This window comes from Rasamsonia emersonii (genome assembly GCF_000968595.1).
Source record: "Rasamsonia emersonii CBS 393.64 chromosome Unknown ctg1118621760074, whole genome shotgun sequence".
Taxonomy (NCBI): domain Eukaryota; kingdom Fungi; phylum Ascomycota; class Eurotiomycetes; order Eurotiales; family Trichocomaceae; genus Rasamsonia; species Rasamsonia emersonii.
The window spans coordinates 137231-149001 of NW_013563213.1; the positions used below are offsets into that span (position 1 = coordinate 137231).

The window sequence follows — 11771 nt, forward strand, 5'->3', positions numbered from 1 at the left end:
GTCCGATCTTCTCCTTGACTGAAAAGCTTCGGTTGATTCCTGCTTTTTGATCCAGAGGGACACATCCACCATGGCCTGGGACGGTATGCTTCTTCAGCACGGCATCTCTGAATTTATATCTGTCTTTAGAACAGTTTGAAGCTGATATGATTTGCTCTTCATGCAGGCTACATCAACCAGAAGTATGTCTCCTGCCTTCAGAAATCACGAAACCAGCGGACAGTGTTATCTGACCTTGAAATAGCATCCTCAAGGAGGGTTATATCGACAAAGCCATTCTCATTGACCAGACTGGCCAGAGCGTGTGGGGGAAATCTGCTGGGATCGACGTACGAGTCCATCTCTTGAGGAATCTATGAGTTTCAGCATCGTTCTTTTCTCGACACATGGTTGCTGATTCATTTTCATCATTCAGCTTACTCCAGCAGAGATGAACAAGATCGCTTTCGCCTTCAACAACGCGACAACGGCTCAACAAGAAGGTATCACTGTCGGGGGAACTAAGTACTTCTTCAACAAGATCGATGAACTCGACAACATTCCCGTGCTGCACTGTGCAAAGGTACGGGTGGCATTCGCTCTATATATCCTTCCTAGTTTTCAGAGACCAACCACTAATCTTATTTTTTTTTAATGTAGGGCAAGGAAGGAATCATCGCCGCCAAGTGCTCCCAGTCGATTTTGGTTTCACATTATCCAGAGACCACTCCTCCGGGTAGAGCAATCGACTTTATCCAGAACCAGGCCACGCATCTCATCAAGAACAACCTGTAAACCAAGAATACCAAGGAGGGTGCATCGGGGTGTTTATCGAGGGGTTCACTTTCCTCGCAATTGGCCTTGAACTCGTTTAAGTGAAGGAAGTGAAATCATACTACCATTTTCGTGAACATTATTCGGCTCAGTTTCTTGTAGGAAGACCTTTCCCTTGCTCCCGGGGACTTGGTCACTTTTTCAGGCGACAGAGTGGAGGCTAAATTTCAAATAGACACGAAGCAATGAACTGAAACTTTTGCTGTACATGCTACTTCTCTAAATGATTTTCTTTTAACTTTTGTTCTTATTCTACTCTTCCGACGGCTTCTGTCAAACTTCCTACTTCTGCTAATTTGAATCTTTCTAACCAGTGTACAGTACATACATGGGTCAGCCCCAGGTTGCAGGGGGCTAATCTCAGTAGGATACTTGTCAGGGTACAATGATTTGCCATCTGTTCGAAAGCTAACTGAATTCTCCATGCCAGTGAGGTTAGATCTCTGTTGCAAAGTAACTAGTCGCACCTGGGATGTTGACAATTGATTTGCTAGCACGTCGTCTGCGCCGATGATTCCTTCTGGATAGCGTATCGCTAATCCTGCAGCTCGGCGGCTATGCAAGAGCGCCTTGGCCCAACATGAAGAACAGCCTTTTTGATCTGGCTGGAATGATCTTAATTCTTAAATACTGTCACATCTTTATGTATATATTCAGAGTCTTTCCTCTTGTCATCTATACAATGTTGCACTTTAGCCCAACCGTCGTGTCTCTCGAAGCCATAACAAATTGCTGAGATGGATCCGCTGAGTGTTTGTGCCAGCATTATAGCCGTGCTCCAGATTACCAGTTCTGTCAGCTCTACATGCATGCAATATGTGAGATCTGCTAAAAACGCAAAGATAGAACTCCTGAGACTTATCCAGGAACTTGGCGGTCTCCAAATCGTCCTCACAACCCTCAAAGAGCTGACAGAGCGGGAGAGAAATTTGATGGAGGATGAGAAAGGATTATTATCAACGGGTGAAGACCAATATCTACTCCCTACTTTGGGGAGGCTCTGCAAACTGGAATATGTGTTCGAGGAGTGTCTTCGGAAATTGAAACAACTCGAGCGAGATATCACCCCACCAAGCAACGACCTCTCAATGTCAAAAAAGGAAGGAATTATCCGTGCTTTGAGGTGGCCGCTTAAGGAAGCGTATATGAGGTCAATCTTGGATGACATCAACAAATACATTACGCTGTTTAGCTTGGCATTGACGCTGGACGAAACGTACGTTAAACCCATCTTCCGCTGAACTTCTTTCCTCTTTTCCGTTACCCCTTCGTTCCTTCCAGCACAATTCCATCTTACATTCATCTACTTGCATCTCCCATTCTGGCAATATGCTGACATTCAGAGTAGAAATGCCATGCTGGACATTCGTGACACGACTCTGGAAACATATTCTACAGTGCAGAGTCTCAAAGCAATTCAAGACGACGAGAAGAAACGTGAGATAGTGCCAGAAGCCGCACGCCTTTTACGAGTACGATCTAAACCATCTTATTATAGGTCGAGATGCCGACGATATTGTCCAATGGCTCTGTGCGCCAGATGCGTCAGTCGATTATGCAGACGCCCTCCAGAGGAGGGTGAAGAACACAGGCTCCTGGCTTATTTGCGGAAAGCAATATAGTCAGTGGAAGTGTTTCTCGCGCTCATTATTGTGGATCCATGGGACTGCTGGGTGCGGTAAGACCATCCTTTCATCGACCGTCGTCGAGGACCTTTTGCTTCATTGTGGGTCTGATCTAAATCTTGCTGTGGCATACTTCTTCTTCAAGATGGATGATGTGTCCAAGAGAAATCACACTGGATTGTTACGTTCACTTATTAAACAGCTATTTGAGCGGAGCAATCGAAATTCTCAAGCATTGACACAGCTTTTCGGTAAAGGAGACCAGCAGCCCGCGTCCAGTCAGCTTCTGTCTATATTGTACAATATGGTATCAGAGTTCAGTGACACGTATATTGTGTTGGATGCATTGGATGAATGCGAGGAAAGAGGCGACTTGTTCGAAATATTAGAGGAGATGGGACGGTGGGAGGGAGTGAACATTCATCTTTTGCTGACAAGTCGCGATGAGAAGGATATCAAGGATTCCCTTGAGTCCGTTGATATGAGGCAGGATCACATAAAGCTGTCAGCGGCTGTGACAAAGGAAGATATCCGTACTTACATCCGGGAGCGGCTAAAAACGGACAGAGCCCTGAAGAGATGGCGAGCACACCCGAAAGTCCAGGAGGAGATTGAAAATTCTCTGACAGAAAAGTCGGATGGCATGTAAGAATTTCTCGCTTCTTAGTAAGAAAATCAATACTAAATCTCTTTTAGGTTTCAATGGGTGATGTGCCAATTGAAAGCTCTGGAGAAGTGCTTCAGGCCTTCGCAACTACGGAGGGCTCTAGAAAGTCTACCAGAGACTCTGAACGAAACTTATGCTCAGATGCTCGGCAGAATAAGCGAGGAAAACTACGAACTCGCCATGAGAATTTTCTATTGGCTTCTTTTCAGTGCTCGTCCCCTACGTATTGAAGAGCTTGCCGAGCTGGCCGCTGTGGACTTCGACGGCGATCCTCTGGTCGTTGAACGATTTTGGGAGCCCGACGAAATTCTAAAGATTTGCCCTGGATTTTTAACAACGATGGAAGAGCGCAATGAAAGCAACGACAGTGAGCCAAAGATCTTGGTCAGACTAGCACATATATCAGTGAGAGAATATCTCCTCTCACACGATATTCGGAAGGGGCAAGCTGCAAGATATCAGATTGAAGAAACCGCTGCACATATATCAATCACAGAGTGCTGTCTCTTGTATATGCGATTGTTTGATAAGCCGCTCCCTGCTGCTGAAAAGGAATTCCCACTTGCTCTTTATGCAGCCGAAAATTGGCTTTACCACTACGAAAGGGTTCCAGAGCAGGCAGAAAGAGCACATGACTTGGCTCTAGAATTCTTCTTGAAAAGGAAGGAGGCCTACTCGAATTGGCTGTCCTTTTTCTGCTCATTATCCCCTCCAAAGTTTCACCCTGACCTTCTTGACTCTGTCTCTGACTCGCCACTCAATGTGGTGGCGGCTTATGGACTCGTGCCAACTCTTAAGCGGATGTTCGCAAATGATGAAATTGACACTAACAGTGAGTCAGCCCTGAAGGGGGCATTACGATCTGCATATTTGGGTCGTCTTCCTCCCCGCTCCAATATCGAAACGACCAGACTTCTTCTCCAACATGGAGCCGATTTCGGCGGCGATTCGAGATTTTCCCACACTCTACATGCTGCAAGTTACTTTGGGTTTGATGAAATTGTCAAGATACAGCTTGAAGAAGGATTTGACGTCAACACCCGGGGAGGGGATTTTGAGACTGCGCTGCAGGCCGCTGTAGTAGGGAGACACGACCGCCATTTCCACGCGATGTCTCAAACGACATGGCCCACAGACTGGCCAAGGCCAGGCGAGTTCCTTGAGAATCTTGTTCCTACGACGGTCAAACTTCTCCTCGAACAGGGAGCCGATCCAAATATCTGTGGCGGGCGAGAGGGATCTCCGTTGCTAGCTGCCTGCTATAAGGGAGACCTTCCATGCGTCGAACTACTTCTTGACTATGGTGCGGATCCAAATTTTGGAATTGAAAACAGACGGGGCAATATGAGTTTTAATCGCAGCTGTCTTTCAGCAGCATGTTATTCAGGGGACGTTCGAATTGTCAAGCTACTGCTCGACCACGGTGCTCACATCAACAGTCACTGGGCTTTGGCAGCTGCTACCATGGCCAAGGATGTTAATATTATCCGCCTTCTCCTTGAGAATGGTGCAGACCCCAACGTCTCTGAGGACGACGATTTGGAGTTTCCTCTTCAAATTGCTTGTAACAACTCCCACCTCCAATCGGTTGAAGTACTTCTGGAATATGGAGCCAATCCTAATATTGGCCACGGTCAAACCGGGACGCCATTACAAGCTGCTGCCTCGACATATGGTTCTGTGGATATTCTGAAAGCGCTGATCGACAAAGGGGTGGATGTCAATTTCATCGGTGGACGGTATGGCACTGCTCTTCAAGCAGCCTCATATTTTGGCGATGTCGAGATGGTGCAGTGCCTCATTGATAGAGGTGCCGACGTTAATATCCAAGCAGGATTCTTCGGATCGGCACTTCGCGCAGCGTTGGGTTACCCTCACAGAGACGTCGTGGTTGTCCTCCTAAAGCACGGAGCAGATGTGAAAACTGCTGGTCCATACGGTGATACGCTGCGGAAGTCATTGGTATCGATTCCTCGAGATGAGTCCGAGGTCTTTATTGAAATACAATCTGAGAGGTTTGATTCCGACTACCTGGTTATACGAAAGCCGATAGGTACATCCTTTTGGGACTTCGACAAGCTTGACATCGAAGAGTTTAGAGTACAGAAGAATGAACCGCCACCGAAATGCGTCTGCAGCGTGTTACCATCAGTACGCTATGAATTACTTGCATAAATATATGCATGCATTGAGCTATGGAGAACCCGGAACAGTTTATACTCATGTGCTCGATTTTCGATCTTTTATGACGCAACACGATGTTATGATGCGCGAATATATATGCTATCTACGAATTTAAAGTTTTGTATATTTTTTGACGATCGTTTATCTCTTGACATGAATTTTTCTCCACGTTCGCGACAAAAACAGAGGGGTCCCGACTAAAAATCACATTTGTCATGTCAGGAGCACTTATCTCAATAGCATATGAGGATATACGAACAATATACATCATTCGGGCTTGAGCACTGCATTGCTGCATATTCTGAACTTGGTGGGGAGAGCGTTGGACAGGAGCCTGGATATCATGGTATCTTGATTAGTTTTTATTAGAATTTTCATATTACATTCCGTCTATATAGGTCATAAGTCAGAAACAGAAGGATCGTCTCACGCATGCGCGATATTACAAAACTTATACAGGTTCAACAATCATTTCTTGGTCATTCGAGACATCGGGACCAGATAAATTCATAACTTGGCATTCCGTTTGCAAGCCCAGCGTGAAACATATTAGGGGACTCGCCCTTCATGTTTCATGGCTATACGGGCAGCTGGACATTCCTTCTTCCGCCAGCAAGAGTTTCCAACACTTGTTTGATGTATGGACCGACAACGGGGATGTTCCCCGTAAACTGACCGACAGTGATCAGAAAATCCCCGAATAAGATGAAGATCCCATACAGTTCGATCAAGAAGCCAGTCAAAGGCCATCGAAGGAGGATGAGAATGATTCCGGAGGCGAAGGCGGCGGTTCCCTTGAGCTTCTGGCGGCGGGAGAAGAAATTTATCGTCTTCTGAAGGCCGATTATAAGCGTTAAACCAATGAGAAAGAGTATCTATCAGCCGTTAGCTAACAGTTCAAGTTTTTTTTTTTTGACAATGGCTGTCCGTTATCGACAAGAAATTCGACAAGGTAATATACGTACATTACCCATGGCAAGCCTATAAAATGAGATCAGTATACAAATCACAAGGACACCCTAGAAGTTGCAGACTCACATCGAGCGATCAAAGAACATCAATACTCCCAAACATAGGAACAATCCACCTATTATGAGCATCACCGTCAACAACTATCTCATTTCGAAGACACGGAACAAACCGTCGAGCGGCGTCTCATGCGGATAAATCTCACATACCACCGGAACAGAAGATCACTCCGATTTCTATATGGCAGACGCAAATTAATTAGCATTCTCTAACCTCCCGCCTCCTCGATGCGTCAGCGCACTCACTTTGTGTTTCTGAGAGCCACATGGTGGGCATTTTGAATTTCAAATCCCCCAGAGATCGACTATTGCGATTTGTTGGCTTTTGAAAAACGCGGCACAAACCGGTAAACAGTCACGCTTCTCTATAGTTCCTGTTTCAAGCGAAAAGATAGATATCTCCTGCGGCGCGATGCACTGACTTCTTCTTTATCGAACCGGAATGTCGCACAAGACGGAAGACATAAAGGTGGTAATTCCGGGAGTCAGAGTAGGAATCAATGACTCAAGAGGATCTCTTTTCTTTCGGACTATGCAGCTCGCTCGCTCCGCTCGGTGTATCTTCGAAATGTTTCAAACGAACGATCCGAACAACAATCACAGAAGTTTGCGACGGGACGGGAAGGTATCCAACACTCTCAGGGTCAAGAATATTAATTATTCACAAAAATAATATCGCGAGCCCGCATGTCAATCAATAATCATCGACCCTCCTTCACAATTTCAAAAAAACGAACCTCTCGTACTCCGTACCAACAGGGGGAAACAATAATGGATTCACGCCCGAAAAAGCGCACCGCGTTTTCGTTTCTGCCACGTCTTTCCATCGGCGGCCGCACACGCTAAGCTGGTTTAGGTCGGCGGTCAGGATTTTTAGCTTCGTACTTCTACCCGTCGAGTTTGACGTTTTTCCAACTTCAAATGTTTTTTCTTTCGCATACTCAATCCGCTCCTCAACATTGTTTGAGAATGATTGGTTTTGCTGAAAACTTCCCACGAATACAGGGGTTATTAACACAGAGGGATCATTATGTGACCTGATTACAGGCTGGCGGGTCGATTTACGGCACCAAAATCTGATACTGCACCTCGATTCAAGGCTCAGCAAGACTCACAAGCATCACTCAGCTTACTCAAACTGGTTCCAATCATTCGTTCCGTTGTCTTGAATCTTGATGTGAATTCCGGGTTTGACATGCTCCTGATGGAACCAAATGGTTCATAGCATTTGCTCTACTCTACACTAATACTGATTTTCTTTAACATGCTCATCTAATGACACCCAGCTGCAAGCACAATTTCGTCCGCCTGTCGACGGACTCCCAGACATCCCAGTCGACTTGTATGACTGCAACGTTGCGTTTGGATTCCCGCCGCGACCACAGCGACAGCTGACGCTGTAACTGATTTTCCTGTCCGTGGAATGTCGGTATGGGTTGACGGTTCTCAGAACTAGGCGAAGATTGACCCTTAAAGGCCTAAGCCGGAGCGCTTTCTTGAACCTGTCTCGAGAGGGGCACGGTGGGTGGAAAGGGCTTGACTCGGATGGCCTCACATGCAACTGGGCAGTAATATAGCAGCTGGTATAAGATCTAGCAAGTCAGTTGAAGCAAATTTGTGATGATAGTCTCGTAACATACCAATCTCGCCACCATCCTGCGCTTTAGACGTCCAAGTAATACAATAATAGCTTGCACACCCTTATTTCAATACCACATGGGCGCCTCTGGCTTCGAGATAGCTCTCCGCAACGCCCTGTCCTAACGACCTAATCACACCAAATATTTCCTGGTTGTGGTATCGGAGCCTCGTCTTGGGATCAGTATACGGCGCTGGAAGGCCTGTGATATCGCAGTAACGCCTCTGATGGGCGGGATTCAACGACGGCGCTGACTCGATGTTGGTATACGTGACTGCCGGCCCTGTAGAAAACGAAGACTTCATATTCTTCTCCAGGACCAGGGTAGACAAGTTTTGCGCGGCCTGAGCGATATTCGGAGGCCGGAACGCCGCGCCTCCTCCAGAGGGGGTCTGCGTGCCATCCGTAGTGCTAACGGCCATGGGCGTCGTCGCTCCGGAGTTGTTCTGTGTCGCCATGGACGATGCTTCTTTGCGGGAGGATTCAGCGAGGAGCTGCTTCACGTTCTTGTTCCGTCGTTGCGATGGCTTCCAGTTCGGGTTGCGGAAGAAGCGCGGAATACCAGCGATGTCGAGACGGTCGAGAAGCTGCTGGTGAGTTTCTTCCCCTGCTGCAGGAGTTGAAGGAGCCATGGTGGATAGATGGAGATGGTACAGATAATAAGAGCGGCAGAGTTGTTGAACTGGAATGTGGTTTGGAAGAGGTCGGAGGCAATTAATGCTGTTCTGGATGGCTTCTTGATCGTGACAAGGGCGGGATGGCGGAGTCTGTATCGGTATTGTAATCTAGTTGCAAAAATGTCTTGGTACTCACCACTCTTGATGGCAACGCCAAGAAACAGAGAGATCTAATGGAGAGCGTAATAATTAGCTTGACTAATAGTCTTTTTTCCTTTTATATTGTTTATTAAAATTGAAATAGCACTCGGCTTGGCAGAACATTGCCATCTCTGTATTGGAATTACACATCACGTGCAAGGTGTCGGATATCAACATCTCGATCTTGGCGCGAAACAAACAACGAGCAGGATCCTTTGATTACTGACTGTGTAGCCTTCCTTCAAAATGGTGAGCCATATAATCGCATCTTTGTTGTAGAATTTCAGTTTTGTGGAAGAAGACTGATACAGAAATCTTCAGGAGAGTCCTCACGAGCATCAGCAGATCCAGCTGCTTTCTCGAATCATCACCAACATTGTACGCGCTCAAGCTTGCTCTGGGTAACATACAGGAATTACTGACAGATTTCAATAGGAAAAACTCAATGAAGCGATTATGGTGCTGAACAAGAGCCTCCAGGTATCGTTCCACATGAATATGTAGTGGTCTGTTGAGCAGTCTCTTATACTATTCGCGTTTAACAGGAAGTCAACATTCAGAATATGAATGTGGAACTGGTGGCCCAGATGTTCAAAAACTACCAGTCAAATGTTCTCTTTCACCTTGAAGGTACGCAGGGTCAGTTGAATTCAGGTATTTTGATACATGCTTACGGTATACAGCCACGGAGAATCTTAAAGAGCCGTCTTAGAAATCAGAGACAGCACATGTGGGATTATTTTCTTATTGCTCATGAGTTATGATATTGAATGAAATTAATTATGATTGAAATCCTGTCCCATAATACAAGAAAACAGTTGAGTCGTAAACTCCGGATAGACACATGATATATCCAGTAATTGGTGACGAGTCTTGGCGCGCCGCAGGAGAGGTTGGTTGGTTGTAGCTCCGGGATGCGTAGAGAATGAAAGTTCGGATCTCTAGGCCTGTACACCACTCTGCCACCTCTTCTCCTTCCTTTGACACAGCTACATCGTCTTCCGCCGTATTATCTGTACCTTTTTCTTGCCCATTCACCACTACGCCGACCATTGCGATGAGGTGAACTCGCTCATACTTGCAGACGCCGCATACCATCTCCGAAGCCCAGTTTGATTCTATCCAGGCGTTCACAATGACCATCACGTCCCGGCAGACAATATTGCCAGCTCGCGCTTTTAATTCAGCCGACAAAAATGCAACAAAGCCTCCGCCAAAGGTGTTCCCTGTCCCGGAGCCTCCTTTCAAGGGTTACCATCCCCCGCAGCCGGACGGATATCAGCAGAGCAAAGCTTCCCCCAGCTCGAGCGCTATAGTCATCGACAATGGTAAGTTGATATGATATGGAGCTTAATATAGCTTGGGTCACCTTGCTGAACTGTTCAGGCGCGCATACCGTCAAGGTCGGATGGTCTTTCGACAAGAATCCCCGATTCATCTTCCCTCCCGTGATGAGCCGCTACCGAGATCGCAAGCTCAACAAGGCGTGTCAATTTGTGGGATACGATGCCTATGTGGACGCCACGACTCGCGGTCAAATGCGATACGCATTCGATCCCGGTACAAGCATTGTGGGTAACTGGGACGTCATGGAGGGCGTGCTGGACTATCTCTTCTTGAAGTTGGGAGTGGACGGTGAAAACGGAGGAGTGGATAGACCTATTGTGATGACAGAGCCGATCGCAAACCTGACATATCCAAGGCGAAGTATGTTTGCAAAGATTTTCCGCCAAAATAAACGCTGCTAACTCCATCTAGTGATGAACGAGATTCTGTTTGAATGCTACTCCGTCCCGTCCGTTGCTTACGGCATCGATTGTCTGTTTTCCTACCGATATAACCGCGGAAAGGATGGCCTGATTATTTCGTCCTCTCATACGTCGACGCACGTCGTGCCGGTTCTCAATTCTAAGGCTTTGCTTTCGAACTCGTCACGGCTCAACTGGGGTGGTTACCAATCTTCTGATTACCTGTTGAAGCTGATGAAGCTGAAATATCCGACTTTCCCTGCCCGCATGAATGAGAATCAGATGGAGGGCTTGATACATAAGCACTGCTATGTCTCTACAGAGTATGACCAGGAAGTGAGCCATTACTTGGACTGGGATGGTCTGGAGGACCGAGACCATGTAATCCAGTACCCCTACACGGAGCACGTCGTTCCAGAGAAATCGGAGGAGGAGCTCGCGCGCATCGCGGAGCGCAAGAAGGAGAGTGGACGACGGTTACAAGAACAAGCCGCGAAAATGCGACTAGAGAAGCTGATGAAGAAAGAGCAAGAGTTGGAGTACTACAAGGATCTACAGCGAGGGCTGGCCCAGGAATCCAAACGAGAAGTCAAGAGAATACTTGAGGCCGAGGATCTCAAAGATGAGGCGCACCTGGAGCGGACGATCCGAGATCTAGAGCGTTCGATCAAACGAGCACGGAATAAGGATCTTGGGATCGAGGAGAATGAGGAGAACCCTGAAGAGATGTCGTTCCCTCTCCTCGATGTCCCCGATGAGGAGCTCGACGAGGCGGGTCTCAAAGAGAAACGCCATCAACGACTGATGAAGTCGAATCTCGAGGCTCGCCAGCGTGCAAAGGCCGAAAAAGAGCGGGAAAAGGCTCGCAAGGAGGAGGAAGAGCGGCTCGACAACGAACGACGAGAAAATGACTTTGAAAACTGGCTTGCCGAGAGGAGAGCTGCTCGACAGGTAGGCTTGAATTTGGAATGAATTTACTTCTATTTACTAATATTATGTTTAGGCCTTGATACAAAAGATCAAAGAGCGTGAAAGGCTGAAGGCCGACCTCGGCAACCGCAAGTCCCTTGCCAGCCAGATGCGGATGAAGACACTTGCGAATCTGGCGTCAGACGGGCCCAAGAAGCGACGGAGGGGAGGCGATGACGATACCTTTGGAGCCAACGACGAGGACTGGGGTGTGTATCGTACTGTTGCCACCGGTGACCAAAGCGACGAGGAGGAGGAAGAGGACCTCACCAACGCGCTC

The 11771-nt window shown here is 47.2% G+C and overlaps 5 protein-coding genes across 5 annotated transcripts; 3 read left to right on the top strand and 2 right to left on the bottom strand.

The window, feature by feature from the left end:
• Positions 1–70: 70 nt before the first annotated feature.
• Positions 71–774, top strand: T310_3670 (Profilin; the record flags this gene model as incomplete). Its single annotated transcript, XM_013473498.1, has 5 exons — positions 71–83; positions 167–182; positions 245–329; positions 416–562; positions 640–774. 5 exons carry the CDS (start codon positions 71–73, stop codon positions 772–774), a joined length of 396 nt encoding a protein of 131 aa, XP_013328952.1.
• Positions 775–1550: 776 nt separating this feature from the next.
• T310_3671 (NACHT domain protein) lies at positions 1551–5280 on the top strand (the record flags this gene model as incomplete). The annotated part of the gene is made up of 4 exons (XM_013473499.1): positions 1551–2029; positions 2162–2250; positions 2312–3083; positions 3135–5280. 4 exons carry the CDS (start codon positions 1551–1553, stop codon positions 5278–5280), a joined length of 3486 nt encoding a protein of 1161 aa, XP_013328953.1.
• Positions 5281–5867: 587 nt separating this feature from the next.
• On the bottom strand, positions 5868–6594 carry T310_3672 (Got1-like family protein; the record flags this gene model as incomplete). The annotated part of the gene is made up of 4 exons (XM_013473500.1): positions 5868–6164; positions 6255–6270; positions 6328–6376; positions 6564–6594. 4 exons carry the CDS (start codon positions 6592–6594, stop codon positions 5868–5870), a joined length of 393 nt encoding a protein of 130 aa, XP_013328954.1.
• Positions 6595–7795: 1201 nt separating this feature from the next.
• Positions 7796–8588, bottom strand: T310_3673 (Uncharacterized protein; the record flags this gene model as incomplete). The annotated part of the gene is made up of 3 exons (XM_013473501.1): positions 7796–7878; positions 7958–7978; positions 8096–8588. 3 exons carry the CDS (start codon positions 8586–8588, stop codon positions 7796–7798), a joined length of 597 nt encoding a protein of 198 aa, XP_013328955.1.
• Positions 8589–9909: 1321 nt separating this feature from the next.
• T310_3674 (Chromatin remodeling complex subunit (Arp5)) lies at positions 9910–11771 on the top strand (the record flags this gene model as incomplete). The annotated part of the gene is made up of 4 exons (XM_013473502.1): positions 9910–10102; positions 10161–10481; positions 10533–11473; positions 11526–11771. Coding segments are annotated over 4 exons (1701 nt in total), but the record flags the coding sequence as incomplete, so codon positions are not given.